At 44.1% G+C, this 23,627-nt stretch overlaps 1 protein-coding gene across 2 annotated transcripts in view; it reads right to left on the bottom strand.

Annotated features, from left to right (window-relative positions):
- The window catches only part of LOC135106245 (uncharacterized), a 43,907-nt gene that overhangs the window by 16,084 nt on the left and 4,196 nt on the right, over positions 1 to 23,627 (bottom strand). The window contains exons 1-2 of one of the 2 annotated variants that reach the window (XM_064015046.1): positions 22,355 to 23,371; positions 22,003 to 22,061 (exon numbers count right to left, since the gene is read on the bottom strand). In XM_064015046.1, the coding sequence (XP_063871116.1) occupies positions 22,003 to 22,061; positions 22,355 to 22,396 (101 nt within the window). In that variant the 5' untranslated portion in view covers positions 22,397 to 23,371. Of the gene's footprint in view, positions 1 to 22,002; positions 22,062 to 22,354; positions 23,372 to 23,627 lie in introns of those variants that run through there. The other variant, XR_010271186.1, reaches the window with a different exon arrangement.

The following is a 23,627-nucleotide window of genomic DNA, read 5'->3' as shown; positions in this document are numbered from 1 at the left end:
TGCAGTGCAACACAAAATTACACCATTACGGTACATACTTGTGGCGACACAGTGGGATGACGTGCCTGAGAGCACCACACTGAGCACAGAAACCCAGTGCCAAGCTACGGTACATCAGGTAAAACCCAGTATACATCACCCCCTCACCAATTCCTAACCAAGGCCCAGCACACACAAGAAACGCTGCCTCCTCGCTGCCGGGCTCACAAGAACATAGTACTTGCAACGCCAACACGACGCCGATGACAAAGAGCCTGCCCATCACCACGTAGCCCTGCCCAGGGGTGATGACAAAATGCCTGCCCTGGGTGATGGCTGCCAGTGACGCCACGCAGGCGATTCGGCTCTAGAGGCGGGACTGATAGAAGGGAGGGTGTGGCGCCTTGAATTCCCTGCTCGCGGAACTCGGAGACGGCGAGTACTGAGGCAAGCGGAAGACGATGGAAATGCTGCTCATTGTTTAAAAAAGGTGTCCTGTGTTGTGTCGCTGATGGTGCATCTGTGCCCTGACTGAACACTGAAGAACATTTGTCTTCACTATCTAACATTTGCTACCTTAAATTTGATAGTGGAGACAGTTTATGATATTGTTGCTCCATAGAGGTCCCTCTGCGCTGGCTCTGGTGGGAGTCGGACATCTAATTTCAGTGACGAGGAACAGCACTTCAGGGACTTGAGACCCCGATCACTGTGCCAGGGGAGGCAAGACAACAGGCGGTGGGAGGCGCCATGTGGGAAGTCCCAGCAGAGTACCGCCAGGCACTGCCACTGTGAATTGTGAGATGTGAACTCCCCACACCTCACACCTCACAGCTGGCCTCCCGTGGAACTGTAAATTAACCTCACACACACACACACACACACACACACACACACACACACACACACACACACACACACACACATTATAAAAACATGAGTTAATTTGCTTTCCATTCTAAATATAACTTGCATTACCAACCACGAAGTGATGAGGGCAGACAGACAAGCAGAGATAGACAGATAGAGAGACAGACATACAAGCAGAGGCACAGACAGACAGACAGAGGAAAAAGAAAGACAGACTTAAAGACGGACAGGCAGACAGATAGACACACACACACACACACACACACACACACACACACACATAGACAAACAACAACAAACAACAAACATGTGTAGGGAAGACATGAGGATCGATCGGGACTACCAAACCTGACCTGAGAAGGAACTCATTTGAAGGTGATCGCCTGTTTCCTCCTCCTCCTCCTCCCCACACCTTTCTTTCCTTCCTCACCCTTCTCCTTCCTCTTTGCTATCATTTTCTCATATTATAATTGGTAGTGTACTTTCCGCAAACAGCCATTAAGGACCAACAAGTCTGCTGCTGATCGTTCTTTCATTGCTTTTATTTGTGTTCGCTTTCTATTGCCTTCTTTTCTTTTCCTAAATCTTCTATTCTTCTTCTTCCTCTTCTTCTCCTTCTTCTTCTTCTTCTTCTTCTTCTTCTTCTTCTTCTTCTTCTTCTTCTTCTTCTTCTTCTTCCCATTTTCCATCTACTTAGTTCCACTTCCTCCAATTTATTCTCATTTCCCCCTTCTTCTCTTCCCCTTTCTTTCCTTCCTTTTCTCCCCTCCACTCCTCTTTATTTCTATCCTCCATTTCTCTTCCTCCCTTTTCCTCCTCTTCTTCTTCCTTCTTTTCTCCCAAGTCACCACCTTCTCCCTCCTCTTACTCCCCTTCTTTGTTCTCCTCCTCCTCTTCCTTCTTCTCTTCTCTTTGCACTCCTACTTATGAGAATTAATTAATTTCATGCCGACGTTAAGAAATGCCCGGGGAACAAGGAAGATGAGGAGGAGGAGGAGGAAGAGGAGGAGAAAGAAATATGCAAATGTTAAATGACAAAGAAGAGGCAAAAGGAAGGAAATGCTAATCTCTCTCTCTCTCTCTCTCTCTCTCTCTCTCTCTCTCTCTCTCTCTCTCTCTCTCTCTCTCTCTCTCTCTCTCTCTCTCTCTCTCTCTCTCTCTCTCTCTCTCTCTCTCTCTCTCTCCACACCTTCGCCTTTAAGAGGAATTAATTTACGTGACAAAAGAGGACGCAAAAATCCTCTAAAATTAATCAGTAATTCAGGTAACCTTCCCCCGCAGAAATGATGGACGCTGGAAGGATTTTGTGTGTGTGTGTGTGTGTGTGTGTGTGTGTGTGTGTGTGTGTGTGTGTGTGTGTGTGTGTGTGTGTGTGTGTGTGTGTGTATTCGGAACATGACAACACAAGTCAACTCCATATTATAATTTAGGAAATACACACACGTAATCCTTTGACTACTAATGACCATGGCGCCTGGGATCATATCTGACTGACCCTACACGATTCTGCAAGGCAAACATATGACTAGATGCACTAAAAGGCTCTAACTATTCCATCAGTCAACTTCAACCACAAAGCCGTACCATAGAAGAGTCTATATACACATGACAGAAAGCGGCGAACACAGACTTGGAGGGAAGGCTGGCTCTTGCATTTTCCTTGAATCTTCAGAGGGAGGGAGCGGGAAGGAGATAACTTAGTGATATAAGGCACTGTGAAAAGACGACAGGGAAGAAGGGGAGAGAGAAAAGTCAGTAGGAATTATAAAGTAGAGAGTAGAAGCAGTAAGGCGCGAGGTAAGGAAAGGTGAGAGGAAAGAGAGAGGGAATGATGCGAGAGAATATTGTTTGGAAGAGGACAGTAAGTGAGAGACAGGAACAAGGGACTTAGAGGTGAGTAGGAAGGCAAGAGGAGAATGGGTGAGAGTGAGAGGGGGAGAAATGAGTGGAACAGGAGGTGAGAAAGAGAGTAACTGTGAAGGGTGAGAGGGAATGTTCATGAGCGTGATGGGACGTGAGGGTGAATGAATGAGTGCAATGGCAGGGGAGGAGAGGGGAGGGAAGTGAGGAGAGAGGGTAATGGTAGAAATAAAGGAAGTAGGGTGACTGTGAATAGAATATGTAATGGGTGAGGGAGGAAAGATGCAGTGCAGTAATAGGGATGGAGGAAGGGAATGAGTTAAAAAGAGGAAGTGAGTGAGGTTATTGGTAAGGGTGGGAAATGGGATGAGAGGAAGGGTGAACACGTGTGATGGTACGTAGATATGAAGGAAGGGAATGAAGTGGGCAGTGAGGAAGGAGAATGAATGGTAAGGGTCACGAATACATTTAAGTAATATTTCATCATAGACAGCGCAACATTTCATGGCAACGAACGATATATGCTGTCACGACACTATTTTCCCCTCACGCTGGCTTCTCCACCTCCTCCCAATACACACACTCCTCCACGTTCTTTCCGTCCCTTATTCAAACACCAGTTATTCATCAGTGTTGCGTATCCATGAATCCTGCTCACATTCCCCAACTCTTGCCTTTGCTTGATGCATATTTCACAGAGACGTGAGTCCCTCACCTCCACAGGGCAAGACGAGCGAGATAAACGTGCAGGTGAAGGGAGAGGAAGGCGAGGCTGAAGCCGGGAGACATTTGGGCACCACTCTGGGTGTTTTCTTGAGGCTTTTGTGAAATTTTAATGGACAAATAATTTATTGATATAATTTAAGTATAATGAATGCAAGGTAATAGTATTGTGGTGAGTAATTTATCTATTGAAATGTATTAATCAGTCTGCAATGGACAGCGGCGCAGTCACGTTCATTAAGTCCAAAAACATTTTACACTCGTGTTTACCGTGTGCAGCCATTTCCTGCAGCCTTGAGTCCTCTCCTCTACTGGAAGTCTCACGACAGAATTTCACTACTGACAGATTCCAGTCCCAATGTCAACCAAAGCTTCGTCATTCGTCCACATTAGGCACAGAACTCCTGAGCAGATCAGAGAAGTTAAGACTGAGTAAAAATTATTGCAACATGTTAAACAACACACACACGACGATTCTTTCTATCTTTCCTTTCTGGTTTTATGTCCAGTTCCCTTAATGTATCGGGGTTGGAACGGTGCCTCCTACCGAAAGACTTTGGTTTCGACATTTGAAAACGGTTTCCCAGAGTTAACCTTTCCCAACATCGGAGCGTGGCTAAGATTCGAATCCATGAGTCTGAGGACCAACCGGCCGCCATGAACACACGGGAGCTACCATTGTTTCACGACCCCCATCCCCCGCCCCCTTCCACCCCCACCAACAAACTCACACAGTTCTTGGTTTTCCTCTGAGAATCAGTCACACAAAGGTCGGGCCTCACTGTGATGGACGCGCACACTGCAGGAAATGCACCATAAAAGTAACGAGGAGTGACAGTTACTGAGCGAGACTGTGAAGAGTGACGCGCGGCTGAGAGGGAAAGGAAGGGTATGGAAGGTTAGGTAGTAAGGGAAGTGAGGGCAAGACAATGGAAACATTGCGTTCACCTTCTTTGTTTAAACATGATAACGACTTTTAGCGACGCAAAGACACCCTTGGCCTAGGAGATCAAGAGAGAGAGAGAGACAGAGAGAGAGAGAGAGAGAGAGAGAGAGAGAGAGAGAGAGAGAGAGAGAGAGAGAGAGAGAGAGAGAGTTACAAATAAAGAATTTAGCTAAATAATAAGAAAAACAAGTCTCGTGGAGGAAGAAAACTAACGGAGAAATGAAACTGAGACCCAAGACAAAGACAAACACGAGAGAGGAAGATAAAAAGATTTCGAGAATGGAGGAGCAAAGTAAATTAGATTAATACTGGAACAGAGGAAAGGAAAAAGGTGAAATATTCATTCATTGCAGGCGTTATGTTGCGTGACTTGTTGCAATTCTTGTTCATCGACAATCAACTTTGTTCTTCATAACATAAGACCGAAAACAACTGAAGAGAATATTCGGAGCACACACGCGCACACACATACACAATGATTGACAAAAGCAAGGCCGTTCAACAGACACGTTCCGAGAAGAACGGCAGCCCGTGGTCCAGCAGGGTTGGGTGCCGGGGATCAAAGAGGCGAGGGAAGGACAGAGGCGAAGGGCGGCAGGCAAGGAAACAATCCGTATCAATCTGCACCAAAACCTTCCTGCGCATCAAAGGTGACCCGATGCAATATGATCCTGTTGCGCGGCCTTGACTCATTCAGTTTCGATTAATTAAAACGTTACAACAAAAATCCTTCTCTTTAACATTTCTAAAGTCAAGGTAAAAAAAAAAGGCAAGGAAGAGAAGCCTCGAGATAAAGAAAACAGCTAAGATATATCGAAATGGAAAAAAAAAAAAAGTTTCTTACATACGTGGTCAATTTACGCTCTGGGTTATTTGGAAAAAGAGTTCCGGCTCAACATGAAGGTCAAACGATGCCACGAGAGAGCGCTGCCTCTTCCACCGATAAACTGCCGAGCACTAAGATCGAACTTGCAACCTTTACATATCGAGGCAAGCACAGCACCACAGAGCCACACTGTCCTGCACCGATACTTGCTGCACAGTTTTCTTCTTCACGGCGGACTAAACCTTCCAGCTGACCAGAGTCAAGCACAGGACGTCTGACGGTCCTCCTCCACCTCCTTCCTCTCTCCTGGCAGACCGTTGACATTCGCGGAACGTGCACAACGAGTAATCGAACACAGAAGAGTTTTGCTGCCACCAGGGTTCAGCAAGGCATGAACAGCTTCTGGGGACAATGCGAACAAAAGGCGTTGCAGGATCAAAGCCAGGAAGGGAAAGATAAGGTTTTTCAAGAGGAATTCAACATTGAGAAGGAAGGTAAATTGTTCGAAACGCGGCTTGTATTGTGAAACGCTTAAGAATGTCTTTTTAAAGGTTATAACGATGATCATGTCAATGTTATGAAGTGCTATATGAGTGAACAGCAGGAATGTTGTTCTGTGGGCTCGAAGCATGGGTGTTTCTTTCCCAATTAATGATACAGAATACTTATCAAAATTGTCACAGGAATCATGAAAACACCCTTAAAAACTCAAAAAAGCGTTCATTCGAGTCTTAAACTAGTGAGAATAAGACGATTTGTAAGCAAGGTCAGGTGCAGAGTTTATCAGGAAAGAAAATTACATTGGCTCTTTTCAAGACTGAGGACGGAGGCTCGGATGGAAATTTGTTGCCCTTATTTACGGTGAGATACCAAAGTTAAGACCCTCGGATGATTACACTGGGAGACTTCAAAGGAGCTGCGTTCCCTTCTGTGAATCTTTCCGCATGAGACAAAATGCGGACAGATCGAGGCGTTTATCTTTCTACCTGGATGTTATCATTCAAAATAAATAAATGCATAAAATAAATAAAAGGGAACAAAAATACACGAATAGTTTGGAGACGAAAAGTATATAAAAAAAAAAAAAAATACTTAGTGGAAACGAACAATTAGAAACAATTAGAAAACGGAGACACTGAAATTATTAAATAGAACGGAGACACTGAAATAATTAAATAGAGAGAGAGAGAGAGAGGCAACATAAGTTTGAAAAAAAAAGGTATCATTTAGTGCACATTTCACATTCAAATCTCAGAGCAAAAAAATGTAACGTATTCAACACTGGCTAGAAATGTTGAAAGGAAGTGAAGCTAGAGGCATTCCCAGGAGCAAGAAAAGAAGTACTGCCACACAAGCTTCCACACTGCAAAGGAAGAATGTCAATGGGATCAATGCAAATGCCCGAGGGAGGGAGGGAGGGAGGTGCCGCGATAAGGTAACACAGCAATAGAGTTTTGATGAAGGACGATTTCTGCAAAGTATTGATTAACGGAATAGTAAGGAAGGACATTCATGCAAAAAGAAAAAAAAACGAGTACTCGACTAGAAAATGTTGGCAAGGCTGTCTGATCTCTCTCTCTCTCTCACACACACACACACACACACACACACACACACACACACACACACACACACACGCATACACACACGTAGGCAGACACACATCGCCTGACTGAATGAATTATTGACTGACCACAAAACCATATAACATACAAAGCACAACATCACACCAAATACACAACACATACTCAATAAATGACTTGACTTCAGGCTTAAAGTATCAAAAAAAAAAAAATTAACACAAAATATACCTGTTAAGACGCACTGCGAGAAAAAAAAAACGGAGGAAGGGAAGAAAGGTCAAAAGAAGGAAATAGAGAAGGAAGGAGCAGAACGGCTAGGAAGGAAGGAAAGGTATGGAGTTTGGAAGAGAGGCAGAATAGGAAAGGGAGGGATGAATGAAGACAAAGGAAGGAAGGAACCATGAGAGGGAGGGAGAGAATGCAAGGAGCGAGCACATTCCTCCCTGCTTTCTCTGGAGGGAAAGGAAGGTTGGAGGCAGGGAAGGCGCTGAGCAGGACTGGTGGATAGATGGTTAGCGGAAATGGTGTAGTTTGAGAGCTGAAGCCAAGACCCACAGGAAGGCACAGCGAGGCGACGTGTGTCCAACTTGGGAAGCAGAAGGACAACGATTTGCCATTACATACATACAACAAAAAGCAGAGCAGTAAGAAATGAATGAGTGTTTATTATTGTGAGGGAGGAGGAGAAGGAAGGGGAGAGTGTATTTCATATTACGATCGACGTTTCTGTATTTTAAATTTCATGAAGTTACGTAATGATTTGGTGAAAGAATATGATACTGTGTGTGTGTGTGTGTGTGTGTGTGTGTGTGTGTGTGTGTGTGTGTGTGTGTGTGTGTGTGTGTGTGTTACTCTAACTTAAAAGGTGACGAAAGGAGAAAGGGAAAACGACAGCTCCAGTTTGCTCAGTCCTTCCTCCGTCACTTTCCCCATCTTTCAAATTGTCATTTCCTTCCTTCCGTCGCGGTCCGATTGTTTCCTTTCTTTCTCCTGCTATCCTTTTCTATTTCTTCTCTTTTTCCTTCTCTGCCTTCCTCTCTCTCCATGCTTCCCTCCCTCACCCTCCCTTTCTCCCTCGCTCTTCTACACACAGGCAGTCTTATCTATTAAATCACTTGAATGCAGCTTCCCCGAGTCATGAAAAGAAAACACCTCTGAGCTGGATTCCCTTTCCGCAATGGTGTAATTATCAAGAAGGTGAGTTCGGTCATTCATTTGGCAAAAAGCTCCCTGATCTCCTCCATGGATGAGGTGAGTGCAGAGAAACGCCTTAGGAATTTCTCTTTGAGTTAAGGAAATGAAAAAGAAATATTCCTTTGATCAGATGAGAATCAAGAGAACGAGGAAATTTTACTAATTGATGAATGCTCGGTAAAGACAAGACGGGCGGGAGCAGCAAGGCAAAGGCGATCAGGCAAGGCCATGGAAAGGTGAAGTGCAAGGATACTGAGAGGCCCCTTGAAGCAGCCAAGAGTGTGTGTAAAGAGGCAGAGTTGTGAGACCACTGCCACTACCACCATCACCTCTTCCTGCTCCACCATCACCACCACCACCACCACCAATGCCGCGGCCATTGTCACAGAAAGAAAAACAAATATCTTTTTTATGTCTCCCTTATTTCCTCTCGCCATGATTTCTGGCTGGAAAAAAGCGCGCGCGCGCTCGTGTATGTGTGTGTGTGTGTGTGTGTGTGTGTGTGTGTGTGTGTGTGTGTGTGTAAAAGCAGCAAAAATTACAAATAACTCGTCACAAAATATTTAGTCAAGAAAAATGCAGACACTAAGAAATTTAACGATCACGTATAGAAAAATCGTCAAGAAATCACAAAAGTATAATTTCATTGCAATCTAAAATTATTTTCTTAATAGAGATTGAGCAATTAATGAAAAATCATCACAATTTGTCTGTCAAGACGTACACACACACACATGCATGCATACACACACACACACACACACACACACACACACACACACACACACACACACACACACACACACACACACACACACACACACATCCAATTTTCCTGTCACAAAAAATGAATGTCAGAAAGTAAATTGAACTGCACTAAAATGGAGAAAGACTTGCAGCCGCTGCTTCTTGAATTCTCTGAGTTGATTGTCATTGATTTCCTGTCCTTGGCTTCCCCGCACCCTCGGCTATTACTCTGTCCAGCCAACGCACGTCAACACCTTTCCGCCCCTAGTTCTGCAGTTTCATCACCCATGCCGGCAGCGGGAAGGTCTTGAAGAGTTGAAAAGCGTTTTACTCCACGCCATAAGTGTAAAAAGGAAATTCTTGAAATACTTCAGATGCAGAGAAAATCCACGCGAGTCACAGAAAGAGACGCTGAAGAATTCCACTTGCTCGTCCAAGAAACTTTCAAGTCGACAAACTTCGCCACTGTGATAGTTCACTCTACTGTGTTTCTTCCCTCCCACGCGGTGATCAAACAAAAATGTGCCACCAAATCTTCTCGAACAAAGACTCCCCTTCTTCATTCTGTCTTCACTGTTCATGTAGGACACTCGCCCTCAGCTTGACCAAACTACACAGCTGAGTGCCACCAACCACTGGTGCTCGTCCCCGCCGCGAACAAACACTCCCCAAGACTCCCCTGCTTCACTGCGTCACCGCCACTCATGATGGACGCCTTCCACACCCAGTTTTGTCTCCCAGTGTCCACCACGAGGGTCACCTCCAAGAACTGTCAAAAGAGCGGCCTTCCGCCTCAGTTCAGTGAATGCATTGTGTTGTGAGATTGTTCGGAGAGTTGAGGCGCAACACCACAACAACACGCCCTACCTACTTCCTCCTCCTCCTCCTCCCCCTCCTTCCCGTCACCACTTTCCTCTCCCCTGCCCTACCTTCCTCACTATTCTATCTCCTCCCTCCACTCTCTTCTTTCTTCCTCTTTCCACCTCCTCCTTCATTGTCTGTCACTTTTTCCTTTCTCTCTCTCTCTCTCTCTCTCTCTCTCTCTCTCTCTCTCTCTCTCTCTCTCTCTCTCTCTCTCTCTCTCTCTCTCTCTCTCTCTCATATATATATATATATATATATATATATATATATATATATATATATATATATATATATATATATATATATATATATATATATATATATATATATATATATATATATATATATATATATATAAATCAGTCAATAATCAATCACACTCTGCTTTCTACCATCTCCTTCCCCCACCTCATCCCTCGTATGTCTTTATTCTCTCTTCTCGCAAGCGCCACATCATCTGCTCATCTTCCTTCTCTCTCCTTCGCAACATGACTGGTAGAAGGGAAAGAAGAGTAAAATAATTTCTACCTTCCTCTCTTGCTACCTTGCTCTCTCTTTACGACAGCGCAGACAAATTTTGTTGCCTCCCTTTCACGGTCTCTTTGACTCCGACATCTCCGCCTTTGTGTTTGTTTTCATGCTCTCGTCTCTGCCTTTCCAGCACTCAGCTTAGTTTTCTCATATCTCTCTCTATCATATTCAACTGTAATATTCTTTCTTTACCATAATTTTAGTTTTTCTTACATTTTATAACAATGTGGGCGACATTTGTTTTAGTCACATTTGTTTTATTTCCGCAACAGCAGCAGCAGCAGCAGAGCCAGCAACATAACTTTACCTCTGCTACCATTACCACAATTTTCTTCGCCGCAAAAAAAAGTTATGAGCATTAGGAGGGATGTGAGATTCATTGAAAAATTTACACAATATCAAACGTCACTGACCTGTAGACTCCCCAAGGGAAGGGTGGATGGCAAACAGACTGACACACTCACACAGCCAAGCTTCATTGACCTGTACTTTCTCCAAACAGGTCACCCCCAGGGACAGACTGGTGGCAGCGTGCACTAGATGCCACCTCGCTTCACACCAAGGTTGTCAGTGAAGTGAGATCTTCCTGTTGGCAGCAGCGATCATATCTGTCACTGCTGATTAATTTTCCTGCCTGCACAAGGCCATCTCCTCCTGGCGTGGGAAGGTGAGGCTGCCTCCCACCAACCCACCAACCGGGAGGCACTTGCTGGCCTGGCTCTGCGTCAAACTTGAGGGGGATTTGGCCGATTCATATTTCAATTCGCAATATTCATGGCGCGCGCGACACACACACACACACACACACACACACACCAGCTGAGTGGTGACCAGGAAGAGACGTTATTAAGTTACGTGCCTGGTCCTTTTTTTTCTCTCTCTCTCGTTAGTCCTCGAGTGATGCCTTTGATGACAACGCGCGGGGAGGACGAGCAAAGTCTCTGACTATAAAATAAATGAGTAAATAAAATTAATCCCAAAAGATATTGTATCTGGTCTGTCACAGATTGCGCCTGCCAGTGTTCACACGTGCGCATGCACACGCACACACGCACATGCACACGCGCGCACACAGAGACACACACACACACACACACACACACACACACACACACACACACACACACACACACACACACAAAATCTACTTCTAATGGAGTCGGATATGAAAAGTATAATTGAACGGATAGAAACGTCATGTATTGGAAATGGGTGAGGGTAAGAAACGTCTCACATGGAATTACAAAGTACTCGTAATACTTGAAACACTACGAAACTGGTGAAGAAAGAGATTTTAAACTGGTAATGCCGAATACAGTCAGATGAGAGATAGAAGCATACGACTATCAAATGATGACTTTTTTTAATTTACGATAAAAGCATGAAGAGGTAAATAATATCAACAATAATGTGACCTAAGCTGAAGGAACAACTGTGTAGGCAACTCACGAAACAAATAAAACAGAAGATTAGAGAAAATAACAAGGTGTCGTTATGTTTCGAGGGCGGGATGCAGTGGCTCTGCTTGGCAAGGCTCTGTGTGAAACAGCGCCGATGTCAGACGGTTAGCAAGTTGTCACCGCTACAAGAATGTTGGCGATATCATGAGAAAAAAAAAGCTCATCGACAACTCAGATTAACGTCACCGTCATTGACCCATCCACCACCGCTACCCAGGCGAGTATTGAGGAGATACTGAGTGAACCACTCACATAAACACTGACCTGAGTTGTCAGTCAGATTATCTCGCATCGAAATGGGGAGGCGATTTAACCTGATAGCAATTCCATCTCTCATGTGGAGTGTAAGCCGCGGTGCCATCCAGCAGCGAGGCAAGCAGATGCTAGCTAGGCACGCTAGATAGAATGGGTTTCATCTTCCAATGTGTGCGTGTGTACTGATGACTGCATGGCCGTGACCTTGGCACCGCGACAACCAGCGACAGGACGATGCTGAGTGGCTGCCTGCCGAGCGAGGGATTCCTTTGACGGTGGGGAGAGAGAGAGAGCTATTCTCATAAGGAAATGCTGCTAATCTGAATGTAAACGTAACAATTTAATGAAAGTATTTTTGAGTGTCACGAAGTTCAAATGAATAAATTTTTGGATGACAGGCACGAGTAATCAGCACCAGACATCAAGCCTAGCCTGCTTAATTAAAGCTGATGATGTACCCACCTACTATTTCCGGAATGTTACATAATAGTATCTACATGAAAAGCAGACTTAATTTCCACGTTATGTATTGAGAAAAGAGTAGACAGTAACTATTTTTCTTCGATAAACCATAAAGGTAAGCTTGCAAAACTGGAGCCTAGACTAGCAATTCATCAGCGATGATGTGATCTATTAATACTATAGCAACTGTTGGAACACAAATGCAAACTTCGTATTCCCACAACACCAATTTACATACGAGTGAATGTGAAACACGCTGATGTGTAGCACTCGCGTGCCCTGCAAGACGAACACACCACAGCAACATTTCACTCCCGGGGAGGCTCAGAGACCTGTGGGGGTGTCCAAGCCGAAACAATGACGGGAACACAATGGCACATCTCGAGGTGCGTGTGTGAGCAACATTTACTGGTAATTACTGTGTTCCCTAGAATCCTGGTAGGGCGTGGCTCCGGACAGATGCACCGGTGAGCGGCGTGCGTGCGTGCTGGTGCAGGTGTGGCGGTGCTCGCAGGCACAAGATTGGTATGCGGCTGTGTTCTCGTGTTCTCAGCGCCCTAGTGTGGCGGCCGTGTTCCTGTATTCTCAGCGCCTTAGTACGGTGGCCGGGTTCCTGTGTTGCCGTGTTCTCAAGCAACATTCTGGTAAATGTTTTGGGCGAGCTGGTCACGCATTATGGTGATATCAATGTCTAGGAAGGAAAGGTTGTCAGTTGTAAATAAAACCTTCTTTATCCAAAGTCCTCTTCATTTAATTTTTGTTACATTAAAGTACTTTGGCCCTTGCTCTCTTTCCTCTTCCTTGTCCTTTAAAACAGGTAATCCTGTCTTACGAATTTCAAAACACAGGAAGTTTTCTTCAGCGCAAGATCAGTACCCATATGTCACGATATGTAGCCAAGTAGCAAAGAACAGCCAGCTTGTATGCAGTGTGTTGGTCAGCCTCGCTTGCCTCACCAGAGCAGGACAAGTCTGCCTCCTGCATTACACACACGCCAGGACACACCGCAACACTGAAGCTGCCGCCACAAATATAACAAGTTCGACCCCAAAGAGCGCAGGCCCCGGGTACGCAGAGCCAGGAAAGGTAAGGCTTGGCGGGGTGGGGCAGGGCAGGGCAGGGTGGGGCGGGGCGGAGCGGAGCCAGACTGGACAAGACAAAGCAGGATGGGGCAGGGCGCGGCGAGAGTGAATGGGCGCCACCAGTCTCCTCCGCTGTCAGAATATTGCTGGGGAATTCTATTTTCAAAAATAACCCACCTCCCCTTGTGTGCGTGTGGGAGCGTGGGAGCAGTTTAGAAAATGGTGCACCAAGACTGTGTGTGTGTGTGTGTGTGTGTGTGTGTGTGTGCCGTTAAGGTGGCCAGAATTTCGGAGTTTGGATGAAAATTTTAGTTTTAGCAGGAATGTAGATATTTATTTTGTTTTGTAATGTTATATTCCAAACAACAAAACAAAAATTACCATAAAATATGAAAAACGTAAATTTACAGAGTGCTATCTTTACCAGGGTACCGTATTGTATACTAAAATATTATGCAACTGTGTAGTTTGTATGTGTACAGTAGATATACGGTAGCTGTCAAGAATGGCGGCATCCACTTCCTGTCAATCCTTGGTTTCTCCGTTTCACATCACACTATTGATGTATTGCACCACCAGGAGGAACTGAACAAGAGAAGCATCGCTGCAAAGAAACTCACCTCAAGAAAGAAGAGGAAAGTGGAGGGAATTGATAGTGATGATAGTTACAGTGCAGGAGGCCATTCATAACCGGAACAGCGACAAATATAAACCGGGTCAGCGACAGAGATAAATACCCAGATCTGTCCCCCCTTCCGTGCCACACGCAATTCTTCGAAGACCCCAACTCACTACAATGGGCGCTCTACACAATGCCCAGTCCCACGAAGTCAATGAGGAGCTTTACAAGAGTAGACAAATCCATGGATGAGGATGACAGGTGGAGACAGGCAGGCACGTATTATACAGGGACTGCCACGTGTAAACCAGATCGCTTCCTGCAGCTTCCATGTTGTGTAGTAAGCAATTACTTTGATGTAAGGCAAAGGAACCACATCAAAACGCCAGCTGGGAGCGTGACGCGAGGGGAAACATTCTCCACACTAATGGGTCTCGTGTACTAATTACCAAAAAGGTGTTAATGACCTCTCTTCTTAGAAAGCCTCCCCCTCGGGCACCACGGCAACCACCACACAGGCGGACTGTAAGTAGCGCCTCCCGCAGCGACAGTTACGAGGCAGCCACTCCGTTATGCGTGTTTAACTTACGTGTCTTTCTTAACTTTCCTCTTTAAACCTTTTACTGCTATTCGCCACATCTTTCCTTAATCACAAGCCATTATGAGACATTTCGTTTTGTTTCTCAGTCACCTCCCTTTAAGCATTTTAATGGCTAAACTCTGAAACTCCATCTTCTTTATTTATTTTCTTTCTTGTAGGTTGTTAAGATTTAATAGTATTGTTAGTAGTAAGTAACGTTGTTCAGGATATTGGTGTGAAAGGATTAATATTTGCCTGGGAACTTTTTTTTTTTTTTTCATTCAGTGTTCACGCCAATCAACGTTTTCTCTCGTCACTCACAGCGTCAGCAAAAGAGAAAGGAGATATCAGCTTTAATTCTTAGGGTTAGTTGAGTCAACAGGAAGCTTTAAGAGAAGATTGGACAAATGTATGGACACGGATGATAGATGGACACGTGCATACTGGTTTCCTAAAGCTTCCCATGTGTTCTTAAATTGTTTTATATTGCAATAGATATTATTCTCCCACTTCCACTTTTTTTTTTGTCGAATTTAACCATTAGTAAAAATTTTACTGGCTTTGCACTGGTGAACACAGTAGCATCTCTCCCCCAAGGCTCACCTCACGCCGCGCCGCGTCACGCCGCCACACCAAACATTCCCACATGTGCTCAAAGAAACCCTCCTTCTGGGCCTGATTTTCAACATTTCTTTTTCACTGTAAATCATTTTGTAATATCTGCGTGCGCGTACGCGTGTAGCCAAACACCCGCTTGTTTTGAACTCCGGTCCCTTATTGTGGTTGCTATCAAACTTCGTTGTAGATTTGCATCTGGCTGCAGGCGTGTCCCCGCTTCTTTTGAGTTCTCCATTCTGCGTACTTGGATAAACTGTTTCCAGTCTTTGTAAGAAATCAATGAACGTTCACTCGCGTGCTGATTCTAAATGTAAATATCCACGACGACGATGATGATGATGATGAACATCGTAATAATAATAAAATGTTTTCACAACCAGCAGCCTCCTTCTCCAGGCATACCACTGCCAAGCTCTGGGTCCACGTTACTGCCCATGCACTGGGGTTGCCACGCACGTGAGTTACACCAAGCACTGCCTCAGGAACCAATTACAACTCTAAGTAGAAGTCAAATACAAAAGACTTAACTCGTTTCAAGAGCCGCAAGGTTTCATAACTTTCATAAGGACCCAAACAAATGTGGAATTATATCGGGAACTTGATGAAGAAAAGCTAACAAACGGTGCCGCGGCCTCCAGGCACTCACAGCTGAAAATCCAGGAGACTAAGAAGAGTGGTGCGGCGAAACTCAGATAACTGTTTCTTTTACAATAATTTTGGACGCATCACTGTCTTAGTCTTTCGAACAAGGAAAATGACTGGAAGGTCCTCCCAGCTCCAACCGGCCATGGAATGTACTTATCCTTAATTTTCCAAGACTCAAACACAGGGTGGCACAGATAACCAAATATATTAAAGAAAACCAACAAACAACATCTATTTGTTCTAACGAGGTTATTTTTGAGGAGTTACACTATCAATACTAAAACATGAAGAAAGTAAACAAGGAAGTAAACAAAACAAAAAGAAAAGGAGATAAAACAACCTCAAGGTAATTAGTTAGATTCAAGTCAAAGGAAGCTAAACACTTTTTCAATCGAATCGTTAGCGTTTGGAACTCCTGATCTTTTAAATTAGTGTCGTCAACAGTACAAAATTTACATTTCTTAAAAGCAAATTAGTCTATTTATTAAACATTAAAAACAATCACGTGAAGGTCTAGGTAACTCTTGCACACCGCTGGCACAATTCCTTCCTTTCTTTCTTCCTTCCTGAGTCTGAACACTCTCAAGCCCCACACTTTTTGCTCCCTAATTGCACCGTTTCCTTTCTTCATTTTCCGAATAAGAAAGAAATGTTTCTCTCTCTTTTAAAGTTTCCAGTCGTTGGAGTCATTACCAATCATTTTACTTTACGAGTGTAGGAAATATGAACTAAACAAAGACTCAGATTTATTCCTGAACAAACACAGACAGCGTGGCCGCCTTGTGCAGGTCAACTGGTTTATATTTTCCAATGTTCTTATGAATGGAGAATACGATGGAATGTAAAAGTTATTAGAAGGAGTAATACTTCTCTCAACACACATGCACCAGTGCACCCAACGATGGATGGTATTCCAAGCATTAACCTTAAGGATAATTACAACAGACTATGGGATGGAACAACAAACAAAAGAAGCAATAAATGACACACAAACACCAGCATGATCACCAACACATCCGCCTCAACTCTTCTCACACAAACACAAAAAGTACAAGACGGCAACACCAAGGAATAAATAAAACCAGACACGCCCCGGCCAGCAGGACGTGACAGCTCTCCTTGGGGACAAAAGCGGCCACGCCTCGTCCTCTCGCAGACACAACGACTAAGACAACTTGTGTGAGAGACATTTGAGCCATTTGTCCCCCAGTGAGGAAAACCAGGACGTCGTTTCTTTCCCACACTGTTTACGACGAAACTTATTGGAAAAAATACAGTTAAAAGAGAGAGAGAGAGAGAGAGAGAGAGAGAGAGAGAGAGAGAGAGAGAGAAATTTGTTAATGGTTAGACAGCTGGACGGGCAGAGCGTGAAATATTGAAATGACGAAGAAGGAAAGAGAGGGAAAAATATAATGGAGGTCTGAGAAGAAGTAAAAGGAAGAGAAAAGGAATAGGAGAGAAAAAAATGAAGGAGGAGGAGGATGATTAAGAGGAAGGAAAGGAGGGGAAAGATAAGGGGGACAAGGATGAGGTAAAATTAACGAGGTGGAACGGTTAAGAGGAGAATAAGTATGAAGTGATGAAAAGGAGGAGAGAGAGGGAGGGGGAAGGGCGAGGGGCAGGTTGGGGGAGACTGAGCTAGTTTTGGGATGAAAGGTCGATGGCAGCCCTCACTGGCTCCTGCTACTGGGAACGCCTCTGATGACACACACGGAAACTGCAGACACACACACACACACATACACTTTATGGGTCTAATGAACTAATCAAGACTGAAGCAGATTTGATGGCGCGAGACCAAGATGAAAGTCGCGGGAGTAAGAGCAGCAGTGGGAGTCGCGATTAGAGATCCACGTTGGGATTGAAAAGGTTCCACTCCGCGTGCCCTTCCTGACGCAGCCCTGCCACTCAACTGGCTTGGCACCCACGCTGAGCTGTACTGACTCTTCTTAAATTTGATCTCGCACGATGGCTGGCTAGGCTATGTAGAGTCCTCTGGAGATGATCTGTTTGCACTGACTCCTGCCCCCACTGGCTGGAGAATTGGAAGGAGGCAGGCACACGTGAAAAATCTAAACTGTGAGCCCGGTGAGTAGTCAGATGCGCTGCTGCCTGAGCCAACGCAAATTTGCCATAAATAAATACATTTTACGTTTTTTTATGGTGGGGATAGAGGAGGAGGAGGAGGAGAACGACACAACACTCTCTCCTAACTGGCTCTTGTCCTTCGTCCTGTATTCATGATATTTGAATCAGCAAGTCAAATGAACTCATTCAATTCCAATTCCGTTTTGAGAGAGAGAGAGAGAGAGAGAGAGAGAGAGAGAGAACAAAAACATCATAACAGCAGAATCAACAAACCAGAAGAGCCAAGTATCTACGTAATAAACATAATTCTACCAAACATAACAACTTTCGTAGGAAAACAATCGCAATCCTTCACTGGTACTTGTGTTTACACGAGAAAGGCGGCAGGAAAACCCAGACTGAGTCATGAGTGTTGTGTATTCCCTGGCGTTTCCACAATAGGTCTTCCTCAGAATGTAATGGAAACAAAGTAGGATATATACAATGCTACTTCAGCCAGTCTCCTTGCTACCTTCCCTATACATTTTTTTTTTCTATCTTTCCATTATTGTGATGTTGTGATGCTGTTGTAGTAGTGATGGTGGTTCATTTATAAGTAGTTACAACTTAGCACCGCAACAACAGGGTCATGTGTCGCTGTGGTGTGATGGTGGTGGTAATGGTGGTGGTAGTGGTGGTGGTGGGAGGTGACAAAGACGTGCTTGTGACCTCTTTGAGATCACATGAGGACACGAGTTGGATTTTCATGATGCTTCAACAATTTTGTTGCAGAAATCTTGTTAAACTATGAAACATCCTTGAAACCCGCATTAACCTCCAAGAGAGTCTATCAAAAGTAATCTAGATGGAGCACTAATTTTTTTAATAACGCGGCTCAATGCGGAGGACGAATAGTGGTACAGTGGATGAACGTGGTGCAGAGAACGAGTTTGTGTGGACCTTGGAGACTAGGATGCATGGCAGTGACGGGTGGTGCGGGGGACTGACAGGTGGGCGGCAGGAGATCTATGGCGCAGAGTGAGGGCGACTGGACGGATATGTGGCAGGAAGAGGGAACAGTTGCGGGAGGAACGAGAGCTGGAAAGTGAGTTGTGGGGCTGGAAGAAAGGGAGATAGTGGAGAGAGACTTTTTTTTTTTACTTTCCTTCTCTCCAGAAAGCCTGTCTCGTCCTTCTCCATTTCCGTATCCCATTCTCCCCTTCGTCCCTTCCTTCTTTCCACTCATTTCCTTCTCTTCCTTTTCCTCTTTTCATAATCGCAATTCATTTTCTTCCTTCTTTACTCCCATAATGCATTGCCTTTACCTCCGAACGTTCACAAGATTTTTTTAACTATTGCACATTTATTCTTGTGACTCTCTCTCTCTCTCTCTCTCTCTCTCTCTCTCTCTCTCTCTCTCTCTCTCTCTCTCTCTCTCTCTCTCTCTCTCTCTCTCTCTCTTGTACACCTGCAATCTTCACTTATGCCTCCCTCCTCCCTTACTTACTTATTTCCTTCCTTTCATCTCTTTTTTCCATCCTTTCTTATTCGCCTTTTTCAGCTTTACTCCTGTTCTTTAGCCTCCATACTCGCCTCTGATCCTACGCAATTTCTTCTTTCGTTTTTCTTCACTCCCTCCTCTTTCTCTCCTCACTGATCTTGCCTTACTTTTCTCATCTCATTCCATGCAATTCTTTTATTTCCATTCCACCATCTCCTTCCCAAATTTTTTTCTTTAGTCCATGGATTCTCAGTCTCTTCCTCCTTCATTTTTTTTTTCCCCTATCTTCTCTCACTTCTATTTTGCTCTTTCGTGGTTATTAGCTCTCTCTCTCTCTCTCTCTCTCTCTCTCTCTCTCTCTCTCTCTCTCTCTCTCTCTCTCTCTCTCTCTCTCTCTCTCACACAAACTTATTCTTTATAACTTTTTCCTCCCTCTCTCTCCCTCACTCTTGTCTTCCCTTATGTTTCTACTCTGACGACCAAGTCTCTCCATCCTGTATCCCTTCCATTATTGTTCCCATTCCCCTCCTCTCTCCCTTAGAAGCGAAAAGGGAGCGTCAAATATAAGTCATATAAGGAGTCCCGCAGCAGTCACCCTCGCCTGAAGCAGTCCACTGGACCAAGTCTTCGAGTCGCTGGATTATAGGGCGGCGCCACCAGCCCCGATTACAAAAATCGGGCGCGAAGATGAACCCAAGCCTTTCAGCCGCTGGGAGCTGCATCAGACTCCTGCTCCCAGCAACTCTTTCCATGACACGGAACTAATGCCCATGGCAATATCTGTCAGGTGGCGGCGCCTCAACACAACCTTTCCATGACAGAACTGAGGCTCGTGGCAGTATCTAACAGGCGGCGGCGCCCTCAACACATCCTTGCATGGAAGGAAGATGAAAACATGAAATGCTTGTCACGTCGCCGCCAGATGCCAGTGTTTCCATTACACCGCGTGGTATTCGTTGTGGTTTGTTTTATAAAACAAGCAATGATGCTACAGCGCTGCCATCGGAAGGTGCGAGTGTGAAGACTGAGCCTCGGGGTTGGTGGAGTCATCTGCCCAAACATAATCATTGGAAAAGAGTAAAACGAAATTACTCCATGAGTGATTGATCGGGATTACTATTTTCTATCGTTATTTCTTGGTTACTGCTTTTCTGAACTTGCCACCTGCATGGCCATGCCTCTCCCGCTGGTTCGATGCACAAGGCTTACTCTCACCCCCTTTCTGTTCACTTTACTAATGTAATAATTAACCAGTACCTCCACTCTTTCATCCTTTTTATTAGTAAAGTCTGGATTTCTCTTCTTGTTTCTATATTTCCCCTTGCGTACGAATTGAACTGTTTCATGAGAAGAGTATCATGACATCTCACTTGTTTTCTCTACTTAGGATTCTTTCTGGGAAAAGAGTGTTAAGCATGCATTTTATATATATATATATATATATATATATATATATATATATATATATATATATATATATATATATATATATATATATATATATATATATATCTTTCCTTGGCCGGTCTCACTGACACATTACAATAGGAAAAGAAATCATATATTACGAAGTGATAATCCATACACTCTTATACAGAACACGCCAACGTGCAGTGTGAATATGCACTCAATGTAATTACTAGTTATTGGCAATAAACTTTACCTTAATTTACTGCATACACACACACACACACACACACACACACACACACAATATTACCTTCATAACACTGCAACTACCACAATTTTTCATTGCCAACAAGAATTATCTTCCGATAGTAGAATATAATGAAATAAAAAGGAATGGTGCTTCTGCTGGAGAGAAGGTAAAAAGAAAACAATAAAAAGTAAATCACCCGGAGCCGTGAGGAGGAAAAATACAAGCAAAACAACGAAGTATTTCCCGAGGGTGTCTGAAGATTGCTCTCTCTCTCTCTCTCTCTCTCTCTCTCTCTCTCTCTCTCTCTCTCTCTCTTGCAGCCACACTGTCATGCTGGGAGGCACACAGTGAACACATCACACCTCACGGTCGCCACCTCAGCACCCTAATGCGCTCCCACACTACGAGTATTAGGCGAGGCACTGCCCAACTGTTGTGCCGGATGTTATTACCACCACCATTACCGCCACATCTAACGCTTACACTGCCTGTGTGTGTGTGTGTGTGTGTGTGTGTGTGTGTGTGTGAGTGGGTGGATGGTGGGTGAGTGGATATGTGTAGGCGTCTTTTAAGTCGTCTCCTCGCTGTTTATGTGTCGCAGGAGAGAAGCAGCACGCACACACACACACACACACACACACACACACACACACACACACACACACACACACACACACACACACACACACACACACGTACGCGCATACACACTCCACGGTTTCATTATAAGCAAGGGTTACATTATACGATATATAATTGATCTGATAAAATTGTTGTTTTAAGGGAATTCGCAAATATAGAATCTCTATGCAGAAGGTTAACTTACATGACTCACAAAAGTAAAACAGCACAGCAACACATTAATCACGTCTTAATACAATACTGGATGAACAAGAGAAAGCAAGTGCGAGAGAGAGAGACTGTACTCACTCCAAGATAGCAGTGTGCGGGCTCCGACAGGCGAGTGGAAGGCGCGAGGCGGGAGTGACCTGCAGGGAGAGACAGGCGAGGTTGGTCAGGATCTTGTGTGGGGCTGTGTTGAATGTTGTGATGTCGTGCATCTTGTTTTGAGTCTTTTACTTATAGTTTTGTTTACAAAGCACAAGGAAAAAATATAGGAGCACACAGGGAAAAGAAAAGGTATTGATTTTGTATTTTTCATGCTACAGAACTATTGAAGAATCTGTTGTACAAAATGAATAATATAAAAATTGTAAAAGATTGTAATTGGTGAGACTGTCCAGCAGTAAAGTGAGTTGAAATGCATAGAACAAATACCCACGTGAATTTCCTTGAAAGTGTGCAGTGGGCCAGGCTGCCGCATACCCTGCCAACCCTGATGCGTCACGCCACACGCCGCACTTCAGATGTTGATACGCCGGCAGGCTTCACGAGGCAAGGTGATGAGAACACCATGAACAGCCTCAGTTCGATCACAGCTCGCGAGAGAAGCTTCCTCTGGCACTTTTAATGTTACTGTCATTGTGATGATAATGTGATTTCCTTGCTGTCAGGAATTATTCTGTTGTTTAACACCTTTATGAAGAAAACTCACTATGAGACGCATCAATATTCAGCGAGAGGCACTTCAGGTTTCCTTGCCTATTTCTATTACTCTCTCATACCAATTTCTTTCCTCGCTCTCGTATATGTAAATACAAATAAAGCCAGGGTTGGAAGGGTGTGACGGTGTACGATACTTCTTTTTTTTTCTTTTTTTTTTTTTTTTTTGTTTTGTTAACGAACTCCCCTCCTGCTCTGACTCAAAGGTAAACAAGTCGTGCACCTCACTGGTCTGTATAGCAAAGTATACTTTATGACTGACGCTCGTAAACATTAAGACGAACATAATGGGAAATAATTTATGTTAGTGCGCGCTTGGGAGAGAACTAATTGAGGCAATGAGGATGTTGACACCTCCTCAATGTAATATGATGTTGAAAATTTAAAAACTTCTGGGCGATGACCGAGTGGTCAACGCACGGACTAGTTCTCGGTGACCTACGTAAAAATGCTGCCGGAAGCTGGTAATTTTTTAAGCTATCATCAAATGGTCGAAGAATACCCACATGATTACTATCAACCCTCCCACAGACAGCGACTGCATTAAGGTTTGTGGGACGCCAGAAGCCTCTACAATGCGCGTCATTTCGAAAATAAGCATACACCACCAAGGGCAGGAACCGGACATTTAAGCCTCCAACAATCAGGAGAGGCGACAGTATAAACATCCCGAATTGGAAGTTATGATAAAATTGCCTAATGGCGCTATAGGCCAGGAGCACACACACACACACACACACACACACACACACACACACAAATAATAATAATAATAATAATAATAATAATAATAATAATAATAATAATAATAATAATAATAAATAGATCAAATTAATAAGTAAATAAATAAATAAGTAAATAATACTCACCACCACACAACACAAAACTCACCACCACGCACAGGAAATTACAAACATAAGTATAAAAAAAAATAAATAGAGTAAAAGAAAGCGTGTAAAAAAAATACAAATGTGTTAAGCATATTTAAGCAA

The sequence above is a fragment of the Scylla paramamosain genome, chromosome 13, assembly GCF_035594125.1.
Source record: "Scylla paramamosain isolate STU-SP2022 chromosome 13, ASM3559412v1, whole genome shotgun sequence".
NCBI lineage: Eukaryota > Metazoa > Arthropoda > Malacostraca > Decapoda > Portunidae > Scylla > Scylla paramamosain.
Note: the sequence above shows the minus strand (reverse complement) of the source record. Positions and strands in the feature narration are given on the sequence as shown.